The sequence below is a fragment of the Aspergillus pseudoviridinutans genome, assembly GCF_018340605.1.
Source record: "Aspergillus pseudoviridinutans IFM 55266 DNA, scaffold_1, whole genome shotgun sequence".
In the NCBI taxonomy this organism is placed as follows: Eukaryota; Fungi; Ascomycota; class Eurotiomycetes; order Eurotiales; family Aspergillaceae; genus Aspergillus; species Aspergillus pseudoviridinutans.
Window position 1 is genome coordinate 1,144,380 of NW_025091281.1, and position 15,888 is coordinate 1,160,267.

At 51.1% G+C, this 15,888-nt stretch overlaps 5 protein-coding genes across 5 annotated transcripts; 1 reads left to right on the forward strand and 4 right to left on the reverse strand.

The window, feature by feature from the left end:
• Nucleotides 1-23: 23 nt before the first annotated feature.
• Asppvi_000419 (DUF4129 domain-containing protein) lies at nt 24-1,286 on the reverse strand (the record flags this gene model as incomplete). Its single annotated transcript, XM_043296728.1, has 1 exon — nt 24-1,286. The coding sequence occupies one exon, from the start codon at nt 1,284-1,286 to the stop codon at nt 24-26; it is 1,263 nt and encodes a 420-aa protein (XP_043152663.1).
• Nucleotides 1,287-1,634: 348 nt separating this feature from the next.
• Asppvi_000420 (pyridoxal phosphate-dependent aminotransferase) lies at nt 1,635-3,412 on the reverse strand (the record flags this gene model as incomplete). The annotated part of the gene is made up of 4 exons (XM_043296729.1): nt 1,635-2,254; nt 2,328-2,613; nt 2,726-3,201; nt 3,331-3,412. 4 exons carry the CDS (start codon nt 3,410-3,412, stop codon nt 1,635-1,637), a joined length of 1,464 nt encoding a protein of 487 aa, XP_043152664.1.
• A 1,939-nt stretch (nt 3,413-5,351) lies between these two features.
• On the reverse strand, nt 5,352-8,293 carry Asppvi_000421 (Rho family guanine nucleotide exchange factor CDC24; the record flags this gene model as incomplete). Its single annotated transcript, XM_043296730.1, has 4 exons — nt 5,352-6,685; nt 6,754-6,940; nt 7,016-7,264; nt 7,319-8,293. The coding sequence occupies 4 exons, from the start codon at nt 8,291-8,293 to the stop codon at nt 5,352-5,354; spliced, it is 2,745 nt and encodes a 914-aa protein (XP_043152665.1).
• A 2,499-nt stretch (nt 8,294-10,792) lies between these two features.
• On the forward strand, nt 10,793-13,526 carry Asppvi_000422 (F-box and WD domain protein; the record flags this gene model as incomplete). The annotated part of the gene is made up of 2 exons (XM_043296731.1): nt 10,793-11,030; nt 11,125-13,526. 2 exons carry the CDS (start codon nt 10,793-10,795, stop codon nt 13,524-13,526), a joined length of 2,640 nt encoding a protein of 879 aa, XP_043152666.1.
• Nucleotides 13,527-14,111: 585 nt separating this feature from the next.
• Nucleotides 14,112-15,575, reverse strand: Asppvi_000423 (uncharacterized protein; the record flags this gene model as incomplete). The annotated part of the gene is made up of 1 exon (XM_043296732.1): nt 14,112-15,575. The coding sequence occupies one exon, from the start codon at nt 15,573-15,575 to the stop codon at nt 14,112-14,114; it is 1,464 nt and encodes a 487-aa protein (XP_043152667.1).
• Nucleotides 15,576-15,888: the final 313 nt, after the last annotated feature.

A 15,888-nucleotide genomic window follows, 5' to 3' on the forward strand; every position in this document is an offset into this window, starting at 1 on the left:
TGGTTTCTTGTAACCAAAAAAGCTCATGATCTACTATTTGTAGGACCCAAGTTGTAAGCATAAGGCAGATCCGACGGCCCGCGGGGATCTACCAAGCGAATCACACTGCCCGCCGATGAACTGCCTGAGATATTCGACTGCACGCGTCTAAGCGATCGGATCGACGGCGTGCGAGGAGGGGCCAATGTGCGATACCGATCGTGATGTCTGGATGCGACCGGCGATCCACGACTCTGTGCAGTAGGTGCAGTATGCACCGAGCGGCTCTCCCAGGTCGACGAGGCGACCGAAGGCTGCAAGCTATTGCTACGGCGACGAGACATCGCGTCGCTGTCATCCAAAAACTCCATGGTATCCGTCTCGCCTTCTTCATCGGAGGGTCCAATCACGGACTCGCTGTCACCGCGAGAACTTCCTCCTCTGATGTCATCCAGTATCCGAGCATCCAGGTATGTCATCCCCCGCAAGACATCCGCAAAGACGTGCATCAGCTCCCTGAATTCATCCTCGTGGAGCTCGCGAGACGAAAACCGGGCCCGTTCGTAGTGAGCCAGAAACTCCGCACCGATTTCCGGGGGATTGACCAGGTTCAATGCCGTAAGATGCTGAAAATACTCCCTCAATCCCATCGACGCGGGTCTCCGTAGTACTTCCACAACTCGCGTATCCGGAACTGACTGTCCATGATCGGAGAGGGAGGGATCGAACCGATGATGGGCGGCAGCCGACAGAAAGGGATCCGGAGGCGCAAGCGAAACCGCCTTGGCTTCGATCAGGTGTGGCAGTTCCTGCACAACTGCGCGATATGGCAGGTCTGGTAGATCAGGCGACGAAGGGGACGACCATCCTGGATGTTCGACCTTACCCCACGGCGGCCGGTCGCGATCCACCAGGAGCATCGGATAGTCAGCGAATTTGTCCCCGTCTGCCGCTATGTCTCTCGGACGCGCCTGGTAGGCGATGATCGCACTGCGAGCAAGACCCTCCACTACTAGCCGGCGGACGCTCTTTCCGACATCTTCCTTCTCGACGGGAATCCATGCTTTGGGGATGGCAGATAAAACGGTACGATTCGTGTAGATCCGTGTCGCATATATGAGCGCTGCGAGGATGAATGTCGCCACATACGCACCGGTGATGAAGAAGATGTTGATGAGCCGGTGCGTTTTATAGCATTGGTAGATCGCGTCGGCGGGTGTGAGTATTGCTAGGCAGATTAGGAGCACGGAAAGCAAAACGAAGGCAGCATAGTTGATGACGCTGTACAAGTTCAGGACCATAGTCATGGGCGCAGACTACTGCGCTGCACAGCTCTCGCCCTCATTGAATCTCAAAGCTCGAGGAACGTGGATGATGGATGATGCAAGATAGGAAGATTATCCACGGTCGTGATACCTCAAAGGTCACGTGATATGGAATAGGAGAAGAAACACTACTCGTTGCGCTGAAACAGAATGAACCCAGTGGACGATGCTAGACACTCGCTTCCAGCTAGAGCGAGCCATAATCCGCAACGTGATATCTACCTATGCTGATTTACCCAAATTCATAACGAAGGCTTATGTAACAATGTTCTACGCGTGAACGAGGAAACGAAAGAATAACGAACATGAAAGGTTAACGGATGAGACCGTCTAATCCGACACGGCAACCTCATCCTCCCACTGAGGATCAATCTGAGGCCGAAGCTCAACGGATTCTCCACGAGCACGACGGATCACTCTCTCGATGCCGTCCAGACCCATCTTGAGGACATCCATCTTTGGTCCATAACTCAAACGAACGAAATGGTGGCAAGGACTGTCAAACAGATCTCTTCTCTTCGCCGGGTTCAAATCGAAGAAGATACCAGGGACCACAATGACCTTCTCGGTAAGAAGGGCATTGAAGAAGTTCAGTCCGTCGGAAATATTGGCCTCCTTGGGAAGAGGTGGTTCGAGGGACGTCAGGTCGAGCCAAATATAGAAGGTGGCCTGGGGCACATCTTTGACGCGGAAACCAATCTCGTGCAGTCGCTTTAGGACATAGTCACGCTTCTCCCTGAAGTGCCGCTGCAGCGCCTTCATTTCCGCGCGCACGAGGGAAGGCTCGAGCATAGGGATGGCAGCCTCCTGGAAAGGCACATTGGCACCACCGTCCAGGTAGGAGCCGGCGGAACCCAGTGCATCAATGAACTCCTTGGGACCGACGATCCAGGCGATACGCCAGCCAGGGAGACGGAAACGCTTGGTGAGACCGTCGATCAGAAGAACATCTGTCAGAATTAGCCTCACGGTTTTCACTTGATAGTCCTGATTCAATGAAAGGAAGGGCAGAGGTTGGCGAACCATCTTGATTGACGTCGACGACGTTGGCGGCACCGCTGATCGTCGAACCATCACAGTCAGTGGTGTAGTTGTAGCCACCGTAGAATTCATCCAGAATGAGCGTTGCGCGATCTCTGCAGATGTCCTGGATCTCGGCAAGCTCGTCATGCGAGACAAAGTGTCCGGTAGGGTTACGGGGGTTCGATGTCAAGAGGACAGAGGTTCCGCGAGCAATCTCCTCCGCAATCTTGTTGGGGTGGATATGGTAGTGGTCATCTTCGGCGAGAGGAATGGGAATAGGTGCGATCTATGTAGGAGAATGCTTGTGAGTGACCGTTCTTGACCAACAGCTCCAGACCGCAGGAGGCGCCCAAAGGACCCAAGACTGCCTGAACATGCGACAAAGATGGATTACTCACATTCTTGAATAGCGTCAACATCTCCGAGTAGGCAGAGTAATCGGGAATAGGGAAAGACAGGTAGGAATTGCCCAGAATGGCCGCAATTCGAATCAGTCCCGCTCGGCCTCCAGGGACAATGCAGACATTCTCCCAGGTATACTGGCTTTCCTTTCCTTCACGGTAATGCTCATTGTATAGTCTGGCAACTGCCGCGCGCAGAGGCTTGATACCAGCAGTAGGACCGTATTCGCGGGCAGCAGATGTGATCGGGATACTGGTAGGTCGGGGAAAGCTTCCCTCGATCTCATCGTCGGCTTCGGGCGCACCCTGGCCCAGGTTCGCCCAACCCGAAGGATCCTCTGCGTATCCGTGTTCTACCGCACGTTCTGTACACCAGACGACACCGGTCGAGGCACGGGAAGCATCGAGACCAGCATGGGGACGGTGGCCCTCATGGGCGGCTCTGAACTGACGATGAGTTTCCGAGCGAAGTTCTGCAGAGGTCCAGCTTGTCAGCGCAGTTGTACTTGGTAGGAAGCTTCTGTGGATAAAGTCCGCAATGCCCACAACTTCCAGGTATTTTCCTCAAGACGAAGCCGCAAGTGTACATATGAGACACGCACCATTCTCGGACAATTCCTTTCCAAGGGAGAACCGCCGGTTAGAGGGACGCAGAATGCTCAAGCGACGACCGGAGAACGACATTTTCGTAGACTGTCAGTGGTCCTGTCCTGATGTGGCAGTATGTATAATATGCGAGGAATGTGGATCCTTCTTGGCGACGCCGTAATTATTTCGTAGAGGAAACAAGGATGTTCATGAAACAGAAGTGACAATGATGGCCTATTTGTTGATAGTAATCTTCTACTCCTTCAAAAGCAGAGGATCAATTATATTTATTTATAGGATTGCAAGGCAGAAAGAGTGAAAAAAAAAACTGGGATAAGAGAAACCCCGCCCTACTCCAAGTTTCTCCTACGAAATCGGAGGCTGCCAGCTGAACCATGTTACGGAGTTATCCATCGGCCAGAGTTTGGATAGGATCTCGTAGATACTTCAATTCCTGGGGGTGCCACGGCGTCTAGTCTACCAGATTCCCTTTTGAAAAGTGACCATAGGCATCATTAATTTAGGCCTCCTAGATGAAACAAAATATCCCAGCTCCTTCGCCCGCCGGTGTCGCTTTCCGCATACATAAGAAACCTCCCCCTCATATTCCTTATTCTCAGACCTGGACACAGATGAGGACTCGACTCTCTCAAGCGATACAAGAAGAATCCGCTTTGCTTGCTAAAGACATTGGCCATTACGAAGTGAACACATGCCAGCATCAACCGTCTAAGAAGAACTAGATACTAGATCTCAGTAGATAAAATGCCTCATACAGCACCAGACCGCCGTTCCTTCAAGGCTGATCAGGCAGTCCAGCCCGATCTTCAATGCCAATCGACAAGTCTGGAAACGTTGGGCGCCATACGAAGAGTTCGGATTCTACCCGACCTTATCAGCTAAGCAGCCGCTTGCCCCATGCATTGGGTTCCTGGATATGGGTCCCGCGTCGTCGCTGCCCTGTTCATGCGCGCTGCTGACAACAGGATTATGTATCTAGATGATAATTGATAGCTCTGGCACCCTTACAGGGAGAATGGCATACCAAAGCAACTCGACTCCCAAGATTCAACATGGTCGTTGTGGTTTGCACGTCCAGAGTCTTGGTCGACGACGGAGAGAGGTGGGAGACTAGCTTCCATTTCTCTCAGGCTAAATTGATAGCGGCCAGGCTCCATATGGGTCCACAATTCCACATCTCGGCTTTACTGATACGATAATGTTCAGGGGTAGGAATCTGCTGATTGATGATGTTGAAGCTCGAGTACAGAATAATGAATAATGTCCAAAGACGCTGTGATGGATACATAGTATATCACTATCTGCGTAGACTTACGTTGAGAATTTGCTACAATTGCAAGCGAACTTTGGAGCAATGGATAGTTACTAGACTTTTCCATTAAACCTTCTTACCAAGAGAAAAGGAACGGGAAAAACAGACTAGAATGCAAATGTGCCGCTTCTGCTCAATGGACAGTATGAGTCGAAATAAAAAGACAAAGAACCAGCCCTAAAACGAAAACCACTGTACATCTTGTCTCTTGATAACCTGGAAGAAACTGTCTGCTCAAAAGAGGAAAACGAAGAAACGCAGCGGTATAACATACATCATGCAGTCATGGTTCATGGACGTGGCAAAAAGATAGAACAAGTCATGATCAAGATCTCCTCGACCTGGGGAGAGTACCCCCAGGGACAAAATCAGGGGCAGATATGGTTGAGCATCGGGAGTAGATGGTAAATATCGCTCTTCATTGTGATCAACACAGGGACAATGCAACGGAGTTGATTCCCACTTTGCCTGCAAGTTTCAAGATTGACATCTTGACAGCCTCAAGCCAATCCAGTTGGGGGATGAGCTGGGAAATCCAGGAGACAATGGAAGGCCGAGAAAACCCAGGGGATATAATCCGTCCTCCTGCCGATTTCCCCCACATCAATGGAAGACAGGCAAAGGACGATTCGAGAAAAACCAAGCAAAAAACGGCAAAAACAAACATATGCAGAGCAATCCAATGCTCTAGCTCTATCGAGTCTAATTCTCAACCACTTGGCAGTAGAGTTGTATCTCCCCTACTTGGCCCTTCGCAAGCATGTCCCGATGCTGCTCGCGCCATTCCATGAAAGCTAGCTGCACAGCCTCGTCGCTGTCAATCGTAACAAAGTCCCCGTCCTCGTCGCGGTAGCGCAACCTAACCGACTTATTGCCGATGGATCGATTGGTGAACCGTGCCAGTTTGGCATCCACCCGATCAGTGAGCGATCGGAACATGATGTTACTGGCGATGACCAAGGTCACGTAATTGTCATCAAAGTTGACCTTGGCTTTGAGCTGGGTCGGCATGAGAGGATCTTCGTCCGGCTCGCGGCTCAGTGGAGACGTCGGTTGATCGGACGCGGGCCCTGTGGCTCGAGACTCCGAATATTGAGGCTCGTGGAAATGTGTAGACGCTTGCTGACTGTGACCATTGCGAATTGGAAGATTCATACCCGTAGGCGAATTGTTCTGGCTTCTGTTCACTGGTGCCTTCATACTAGCCATGTGAGCAGGAATGGGTGGTACCGGGACGTTGTCCACGGTCTGCATCGTGTGGGCTCCCATATACCGACGCGATTCGGAGTTGTGATGATGAATGTCCGGGCTGCTAGCGGAACGCATTCTTTGCGCCATGCCGTTCGCATTGGCCTGTCCTTGCAAAGGCGGCAGAGAAGGTCGAGTACCCCGACCATTGGGCGCGTTGTTGAAGAAGTTGGTACCATCTCTGGATACGCCGCGAGACAGTGCAGGAGCGGTGTATCGATTAGGCTCCTCATTCCAGTTGTTCGAAGATGTGCCCTGTCGGCCATACGAGTAGCCAGTCGACTGGGAGCTTGATCTGGTCGACGGTGTCTCGGCGACAGGGGAGAAGTACGAGTTCATATTCCTCTCTGCGGGTGACATGCTACCGGGCGTGAACTGCGTGTGGACGGACAGACTGGGGTCAGGCGGGAAGCGAGGTTGCCGGCCGGACGACAGCGGAGGTCCAGAGCTCCCGCTTCCTCCTGTTGCGGACCGGGTCCGAAGGCTCGTGCTGGACGCATTACGGCTCATTGGGAACTCGGAGAAGAACGCTGCCTCCTTGGTTCCCTGCTCTTCAGCGTCGTACTCTTGCTGATAAGGATTCGGTATGTTCGCAATGCCCTTCATGTACATGAATTCCGTTTCAGAGGTACCGGTGTTTCGGGCGCTGCGCTGCTCCGCTTGAATCGCTCGCTGCGAGTCAATCTCCTTGTACCATTTGCGCATTACGTCCTCATTCTGGAAGCGAATGATGAAATTGTCCACAACACCAGGATCGCCCTTCCAAAAGATCTGAATCCGATAGGATCCTGCGGGGAGGGATTACCCGTTAGAACTGTGGTGGGCATATTCCCGAGGGTAGTGAAAATGCTCATACCTGGCTTTTGAAGGCAAACAATATCCGTCACATTGGCCATGTAGATGCGACCCTTCAGCTGCAGACGTGGCTTGCCCTTGATAGTTGTGGCCGGCTTATCCTTGCTCACCATCAACTTCGTTTTCTGTTTGTTTGGATTGATATCCTTGCAGCAGAGTAATATCCGTTCGAAGAGGTAGATGTGATACTGGACGGACGCAGTTTGGTTAGCTTAACGAGCGCTAGCTTGTCAAATAACATGGTTCGCAAAACAGGTACAAACCTCTCTTTCAGAATCCTTGCCGGTGTCGCCTTTCAGGACAGTGAATGTGCCAAAGCGGAGCAATTCGCCGAACGAGTCGATCTTCAGAGACTTCCAGTCGTCTACTCGTTCATCTAGATCGAGAAAGGCCGACGCCAGGTGCTCTTTGTCGATTGCGTCGTTTGCAGAGTCGAGAACAGACTGGATGGTGTCAATAGCTTTCGTGATATCAGCTTGGAGATCCGGATCCTCGGTTTGTTTGCGCAGTTCCTGCAACAGGCGGTCAATGACGGTGCGCACACATTAGGTCGGAAATCAACACACCATAAGCATCAGGGGGTACTTTGTCATGCGCTGAAAAGGCTTGACAAAGAAACTGTTCAGGGTCGCAGGCTGAGCGACCATCTGCTGAAGGTCGAGCGGCCGCGGTGCTGACCGAATCTTGTCCCACTCTTTGAGACAGGCCTCATCACAGCGCATCTGATTCGAGATGAACGGCTCATACTGTCGAAAAGCCTCCTCGTGCTGAATGAAAAGCTCACCCCAATTTTGCCGATCCTCAGGCAGGGCGTAATGTTGCTCCATCCGAATAAGAAACCGTTGCGCGAAATCAAGCAGATTGTTCAAGTTGAGAAAAATCTGGTGGCTAGCATCTCCAGTCAGAGCCCCTGTCTCTTCCAGCTCCTTCTTGAGAGCCTGCAGATTCTGTAGGTGGTGGACGTAGTCGCGTTCTGTCTCCAGTAACTCCTTGAGAATGAACTCCCTCTTGGTGAGTTTCACTGTCCCTTTCGCTGGAGCCGAAGTTGTGGAATCCGAACACCGCTTCAACTGGCCCTGCATCTCCAGTATGTCCAAAACGCGATTCACCATCTTGATCACCTTGATAAAGCCAGTCGTGCTGTCGCCATATAGATCGGTGATCAAGAAGCAGTCCTGCTGGGGAAAGGCCAGCTCCTGCAACGAGGCCTGTAGGAACTTGAAGGTGGCGGCTTTGGGACGCTTGGCCTCGGGAACCTTGGAGGGATCGATCTCGAGGAGCTCGGGGGGATCAGAGGCATTGTAGATGGTCAACAAGGGGTATCCGTTCCGAAGGCAATTCCAGAGCGATGCGACAGGGTCGGTATTGCCCAGCTTCTCGTCCTCTTCCTCCATCTCTCGCAAGTGGGGCTCGAAGTTCGGTACCTCAGCCAGTCGCTTTTTGAGGTTTACACAGCTCTGATAGATCGATTCACCACCGCGACGGTTGATGATATTGTCCTCGGCGACAGGACCGCCATTCGATACCACGGGCTCCATCATCTCAGCTGGCCACCACTCGAAGTCGTAGTGGCACCGAAAACCAAAGTGTGAGTCGAATCAGATCCGCGCAGCAGACCGAAGGAAGGAGGTCGAAAGAGATGCAAATCGTCGGTCAAAGGGAATAATGCCGATCATGGATCACGGGATTTCGAGCTGGTGGACTGATGCAGGATGTATGGGTGTGAGCGAGCAGAGAGGTTAAGGTAGGTGGTTGTTAGGAAGGGGAGTGGAGATAGGTAGATAGATAGTTAACTAATAACTATCCCTTTGGTCGAGCCAAACGACGAAGCTTTCCCGCGCCCTAACTCTTTGGGAGAGATGTCAAAATGCGACCAAAGAAAGAAGTATTAATACACTCGCGTCCTTGTCAACGCACAGAATTTGTAGGACTCCTCTTTTTTTCTGTGCTTTCTTATCTTCCTTGATTTATTTTGGTAAATTCCCCGACCCTTGCTGCGAACAGCTCCAGGTATCAATAGTATCGGAAATTCTCAGGAGGGATCTTCTGTACTGAGAAATTAAAAAAAGGGTGGTGTGGGGTTTTGCCGCTGCGGGCGTTCTCAAGAAGCCCAAGAACTAAGGAGGCGTTCCCACGGCACAAGGGAGGGGAGAGGGGGGAGGGATGGATATCTGATGCTGTACCACTGCAGCAGAAACCAGGATAAAAAATATCCTAGAAAGGAAGACACCAAGAAATCAGACTCTTTTGAGCACAGAGGTAGGAGGGGTGGGAGAAGGAGAAGAAAGATAAGTACTGAGCGCCAGAGACAGACCCTCGCGAGAATCCAGGCCAATGGATTGCTTAGTTGCTGAAGCAGGGTAGCGCGCGTTAGTGCTATGTATATCTAGTTATAGAAGTAGTAGTACTGTAGTCTGTAGGCAGTACCTGAGTATTTAAAGTAGCTGTGGAGAGGTGGGGAGAAGCAGACTGAATACCTAGTATCAGCTACGGAGTCTTTAAAACTTTCTTCTTACTTTGTTGTGCTAATAATAATGTCACAGAAGAAGAAAAGAGATAGAATCCTAGAGCAAGAAGAGGCCGTCTAAAACTTATTGACTAGGGACAAGAAAGAAGCATCATGATTCTGTTACAGATCCCCCAGGCTTTAAGAGGCACATGATCCTGATGATCTGGTGCAGACACAGTAAATGTATGAACTGCATGGGAGGCAGGGGGCATAAACTTTTCGACGGAATCTCTTTCCAACTATTTTAATTAATACCTACTGCATCCAACTTATCTACAGTATGCTTAAATTTGAGAAATGTACTTCTGCTCTCTTTTGTCAGCTCCTTGGCAGTCAAGGTGACACTGCTTCATGATGTTGTCCAGAAGTGCTACGTCTGTCAATCTACACAGTATCTCCCAAAACTTTCGAGTGACAGGCGATTCAGAGCATCAGAATCCGAAACACATCATTGACAATGGAGCCTTGATCTAAGCTGATAGACTCTGATATTGATTACTGGATTGGACGGCGGACCTGGGAAGTGGATACCTCGATCAGTCAGTGTTTCGGCTCTCAACTCTATCAACTTACGGAGTACTGTGTATCTATCTGGTGCAGAGAAAAGGGAGGGAGACTGGGCAATTGCATGATACATATGCTTCTTCCGGTTCCAAGTAAGTTCACGGCATTCGTAGGAGATAGATAGTAAGCGGTCATGATGAATCTGGTCTCTTGACCTCAAGAGTCAAGGAGGGTGGGAGTCCTTGCTGCTGTATCTATCTGATACCAGAAATGCCGCACGGTACTTCCCACTCAGATTCGATGTGGGCTGGATAACTAGTATCTTTCTGACTATCTCCGAAACTTGATATTTTCTTCGAAAGTAAGGAAGGAATTGTTCTCGTTAATGAATGGCTCATAATAATGTTCGGTCACAGTTACCTCTGTACGGTGAGGCATTATCCATGATATGGCCGAAACTGTCCCTTACGACAGACAGCACCTCCGGGTTCTCCGTCATGGTGCTTTTTTTTTCGCTGTAGGAATAACGGTCAAACTTCTACCGGAAAAGTCAATGGAAAATGATAGAGGTCAATGACTGTCACTTAGATAGAATTCCAAGAAACTTGATTATCGATTGCAATCTTAGATACTCAAACTTCAAATCGTGGGATAGGATATACGTATATGCGTGTATTTCTGACATGATATACCGCTCTCAGCTTGACATAATCGACACAAACAACTTCCCCTCTGGCCAAGCCTTCTGGCTGCCATCACACCAATACTGTAAAGATCCGATCCGTTGAAGATAATTTGATCGATCTTCAAATTCAGGCTTGATTAGCATGATCCACTGTTCTGATCGATTATCACATCTCCTGACTGTACGATCAACGGAAATGTCCTACCTTTATGTGTTGACAGAACAGTGACCGACTCGATTACATCCTAACCCAAGTCAACCAAGCTCATACTGAACAACGAAGATTCCTTATAGAGACGATTATCCGACCACACGACTGTTATCTGACGAAACATTTTCCACATGGAGCAAGAGCCCGCTGCGGCGGAGGCTGCAGTTCCTCGTCTCATGCGGCTGCGGGACCCCAGTTGCTCCTCCGATTTCACCGCCCCATCATTGTCTCCAGCAGGCTTCAAGCTTGATGAAGGCTATGCTGACGAGACAAAAAGCCAGTCGGACAATGATTGCTTGAAACCATCTTCAGGCGATGCGATGTCCCTTCCGGATTGGCTCCTTGCGCTCCGAGAAGCGGACAAAGCTGGTGAGTTAGGCGTGCAGCCAGAAGTGACAACCCGTCTGGTGAAAGCCCTTGCTGTGACCATGGAGACTAATGGGCAACCTTCTTGGCTGTACAGAATTCGCGTATAACTTGCTCCGGACCCTACGAGCCTCTACTGTTGCCTCGGTCGTCGATCGACTCGCCCCTTTGTTGCACATGGACCCTGTTCTCAAGCTACCGCCCGAAATCACATCCGAGATCTTCTCCTACCTTGACCCCAAGACCCTGTTGACGGCCTCATTAGCATCTCGTGCTTGGCGGAGCCGCATATGTGACACTCGACTATGGAGAGACCTATACGTCAGCGAAGGCTGGCGCGTCGACATCGACGCCATCCGCACATTCGAACAGAAACAATCTGCGCTGTCCTCTCCGCAGAGTCGCAAGTCCCGGTCGAGACATGAGGATCCGGATGCTGGAGAGCCGAAGAATAAGAAAAGAGTCCCTCAGGGTTGGCTGGACTTGCGTGCTACAGAAACAGTATCGGATGACGCTCCAGGACGGGACTTCGGAGCGCCCGTGGAAGCGGATAATGAAGGAGACCACCAGATGAGTGATGTTGTGAACGACGTTTCCGTGTCGGCAGCCTCGAGATCTTCGCCCCTGTCTCCCAGTCACAGACGCGGTTCCCGAGCTGTCGATTTACCCAAATCGAATGGTCCGCCGTTGTCCACTTCCCCAAAGTCCCAAATCATGATTCGAATGCCGAATGGCGCCATGCGAATCAACTGGCCTCACCTCTACAAACAACGAAGACGCTTGGAAGAAAACTGGGCGAAAGGCAGATTCACTAACTTCCAACTCCCGCATCCGGCCCACCCAGAAGAGGCTCATCTGGAGTGTGTGTATGCAATTCAGTTTACAGGCAGGTGGCTCGTCAGCGGTAGCCGAGATCGGACTGTTCGAGTTTGGGATTTGGAGACCAAGAGACTTCGGTATCGTCCCCTTGTCGGTCACACAAAGTCGGTGCTATGCCTACAGTTTGACCCGCGGCCGTCGGAAGATGTCATAATATCGGGGAGTAGTGACAAAAATGTCATAATTTGGCGGTTCTCTACCGGTGAGAAAATCCATGAAATCACGTCCGCTCACGATGACTCCGTCTTGAACCTCAGATTCGACGAGCGCTATCTTGTTACGTGCTCTAAGGATAAACTCATCAAGGTCTGGAATCGACGAGAACTTACACCTCTAGACAAACATTATCCCACCGTTCGTCAAGGACTCGGAGTTACGTATCCGTCTTATATTATTGACACAAGCGAAATTCCATCTCCCGTTTTGGAAGCAGAGCTTGCCAAAAACCACATCAGAAGCTTGAGGCCTTACTCTCTGTTGATGACATTGGATGGACACGGTGCGGCCGTTAATGCCATACAGATGAACGACGATGAGATCGTTTCCGCGTCGGGAGACCGTCTCATCAAGATTTGGGACATCCACAGCGGAGCATGCAAGAAGACTCTCCCGGGGCATGAAAAAGGCATTGCCTGTGTGCAATTCGACAACCGACGTATTATCAGTGGAAGCAATGACGATACAGTCCGAATTTTCGATCATGCCTCTGGCGCAGAGGTCGCTTGTTTACATGGACATGCCAACCTGGTAAGGACCGTCCAGGCTGGCTTCGGTGATCCACCAGGCGCCGAGGAAGCCATGAGACTCGAAGCTCTGGCAATCGAGAATGAGTTCTGGGATGCTCAACGCTCCGGCGAAGGGGTCGATTTGGGTCCAAGTGCCCTCAGACGCGCCGGCTATCATCAAAACACTGCGGGCTCGCGGAACCCTCGGGACATCAAGGCCCTCGGTGCCAAAATACCTCCAGGCGGAGGTGGCAGTCAATGGGGTCGGATTGTCTCGGGGTCATACGACGAATCAATCATCATCTGGAAAAAAGACAAAGAAGGCCGATGGGTCATAAGTCAGCGATTACGGCAGGCCGACGCCGTCGCCAACGCGTCACAGGCGCACCTGTCCTCTTCACGGACAATGGTTCCTCCCCCGCGGGTTCCGCAGAATCAGGGCCCGCCTTTGCCTCAAGGGCAAGCTGCTGTGCCTCCACCTGGACAAGCACCTCCCACGCAGCATCTTCCCCCCATCAACCAAATTCATCAACAGGCTCCTATCACTCATCCTGCGCCTGGTCAACAAAATGCTGCCTGGGACTCCTGGAACCCAGGCAACGCCAACGCTCAACTGGGGCACGCTGCGAATCCGGCACTGTTGATCCAAGCCCAACATCACATGCAGAACGCGCAGCCGATGCCGAACCCCGTACCGCCGCACCACCACCACCATGTTCGCGTGAACCGAGCTCTAAACCCGCAAGGCGGCCACCCTACATCGAGGATCTTCAAACTGCAGTTCGATGCTCGCAAGATTATCTGCGCCAGCCAGGATCCTAGGATCGTGGGATGGGACTTTGTGGGTGACGATGAAGAGCTCAATGAAGCGTGCCAATTCTTTACCGGTCTATAATACTTCAATCGACCTTCGTTCCCGGCTCGAGAGCGCTTTCTCTCAGGCCATATCTCATCACATAGTTCTTTCTCTGTCCTTATCAGCATGACCCTTCACTTTCTGTGCATCTATGCCAGTCATTCTTCTCTATGTCCGATAATCCTTGCCTCTGCATCTCGGTTTCATAGCCTTTCCTTCCAAGCCTTTCTTACTTTCCATATTCTTCCCACCACAGCACACGCATATTGTCCCTTACTTTTATATGTCCAAGCATATTTGCATGTGAGCAGCGGAGTTGCCTGGTATATGCCTTAACCATTTGGATGTCTTTATTGGTTCTCTTTCCAATCATAATAAAAGAAATAATGATACAGTTACAAGGCTTGGTGCTTGTTTATAATGCAACACCAAAGGGAGCCAAGTGCAATTTATGATTAGCAACAGGTTCTGATGGGGTTGATTGTCCCACGGCTCCCCGCGTTTTGTAGTGAAGTAACAATGCTAATCCGAGCGTCCAGAGAAGGGTTCGGCTGCGTGATTGCCCAATTTGACAGACAGAGATTCTGCGTGCTCAGGTCTGTAGAAGTCGCTTGACGGATAATACTAAACTCTACAGTTAATCCCATTGGCAGGCGAGCTTCTTGCAGTGGTGTACGTGTCGTTCGAAGATTGCGAGTATATGATATCGTCCTGTTCACCGAAGCCTGGGAGGCAACAGCAGAGAGAACGCGCCCTGTTCTGTAGAAACTGCAGCAAAGGGTCTGCTGACCCGTGGACTGTTCCAGTCACGTCGAGGGATCGACGAGTCTCGCCAATTCGGTCGGAACTCTGTTGCTGGGGCGCATTGCTACTCAGTGAAGTGCGACCATGCTGTGCTTGGGAGTTGCTAGTCTGTCGAGGAATGAGGATTTTTGCTCGGGACACCGTAGCAAGTCGTGTGTTTTGAGATCGACCAGTCACGGCCGGTTTAGGTATTGCTGGCGTGCCACTAGAAGGATCGAAATTATGAGTCTCTTCAGCGGGACGCAAAGTCGGCATTGATGCTTCGACTTGCACTAAGCTTGCGAGCTTCACGAACCTTGTACCATATTCATTCGGACGGTTAGCATCTCTTTCCTCCTCGACAGCCTCACAATCAGTCGCAGGAAGCTCTCTCCGGTGGAAAGGATGGTCGTCCAGTCGCCTGACCAAGCTCGTACCATGGGCGCTATGCMGATAGGGAAAGCGTCCTAGCACTGCCGTACCATCTTCAGCCCTTGCAACGGGGATCGGCTGTCTAGGAGGCCGAGGAGGGGCAGGAGAAGAGATTCCGAAGAGCCTGCGCAAGGTTTCCCCACGAGATGCCACACCCCCACCATTCGAAGTGAGTGTACCTGTGGTTGGTGGAGCTCTCTGTTGGATATGTCCCTCACGAACAAAGGACCGGACAAAGAACTGGGTAGAGTAGGACATCGCTTCGGGACTTCCGAAAGATGGAAGGCCCGGGGGTGTGGGTGATCTATACGGTGGAGAAAATCGTGGAATAGCAGGACGCACTGGCGACCATTTACGTCCTGGCCATCTCGGAACTCGTTGGACGTCGTCTACGTCATTGAGACTAGCCACTTTACGATGACGAGACGTATCGCGAGAGTGCTTCCTCAATGAGACGGCCGACAAAACAAGTTCAGACTTCTCGTCACACCTCGCGGTCGCTGCGACGCAGTTGTCTGATAACGGATGCGAGTCACGCGTTGGACATTTGATCATCTGCCCCTTTGAGAGATGGAGAGCATGGGAAGCATGTGCTTCATGGGCTAAAGGAATGAACATGGCCATATTCGCTGCTATCCCACTGTCTAAGATCTCGTCCATGGGATTATCAGTGCTACGAGTCAATGAATAACGTTCGTCCACGGAACCCGCTCGCGCAGCATTGTAGATGGAGCTTTCTTCGCTGGTCAATGGCACAGAGAGTCCTGTATTCGTGTTTCGGGCATTTCCACGATAGGTCTTTCGACCACTAGGAAATGATTGTCGATCGGGGGATACAGACTCGATCGAGACAGGACGACATCGGAGTGACATGTTCAATGACAAACAGGGGTCATGAACGAAAGAATAATGATCAGTAAGGCTGCAGAAGACGCTGTGTACCAAGTGTGAACGAGGATCGGGGCCATGGGATATAACCTTCGCAAGAGACATCCTTATGGCTCTGTGCACCTTCCGCATCATTCGTACGCGATCTTTGTCTTCGTCACAGGGCAGGAGCAGGGATACGGTTGCAGCATCCACAGATGGAAAGCGATCGAAAGCAAGACGATTGACGATACAATGTCAGCTTCCTTGTCATATGTGCGGAGACAAATATAAACACAGATGGCCAGAGTTCGGAAAT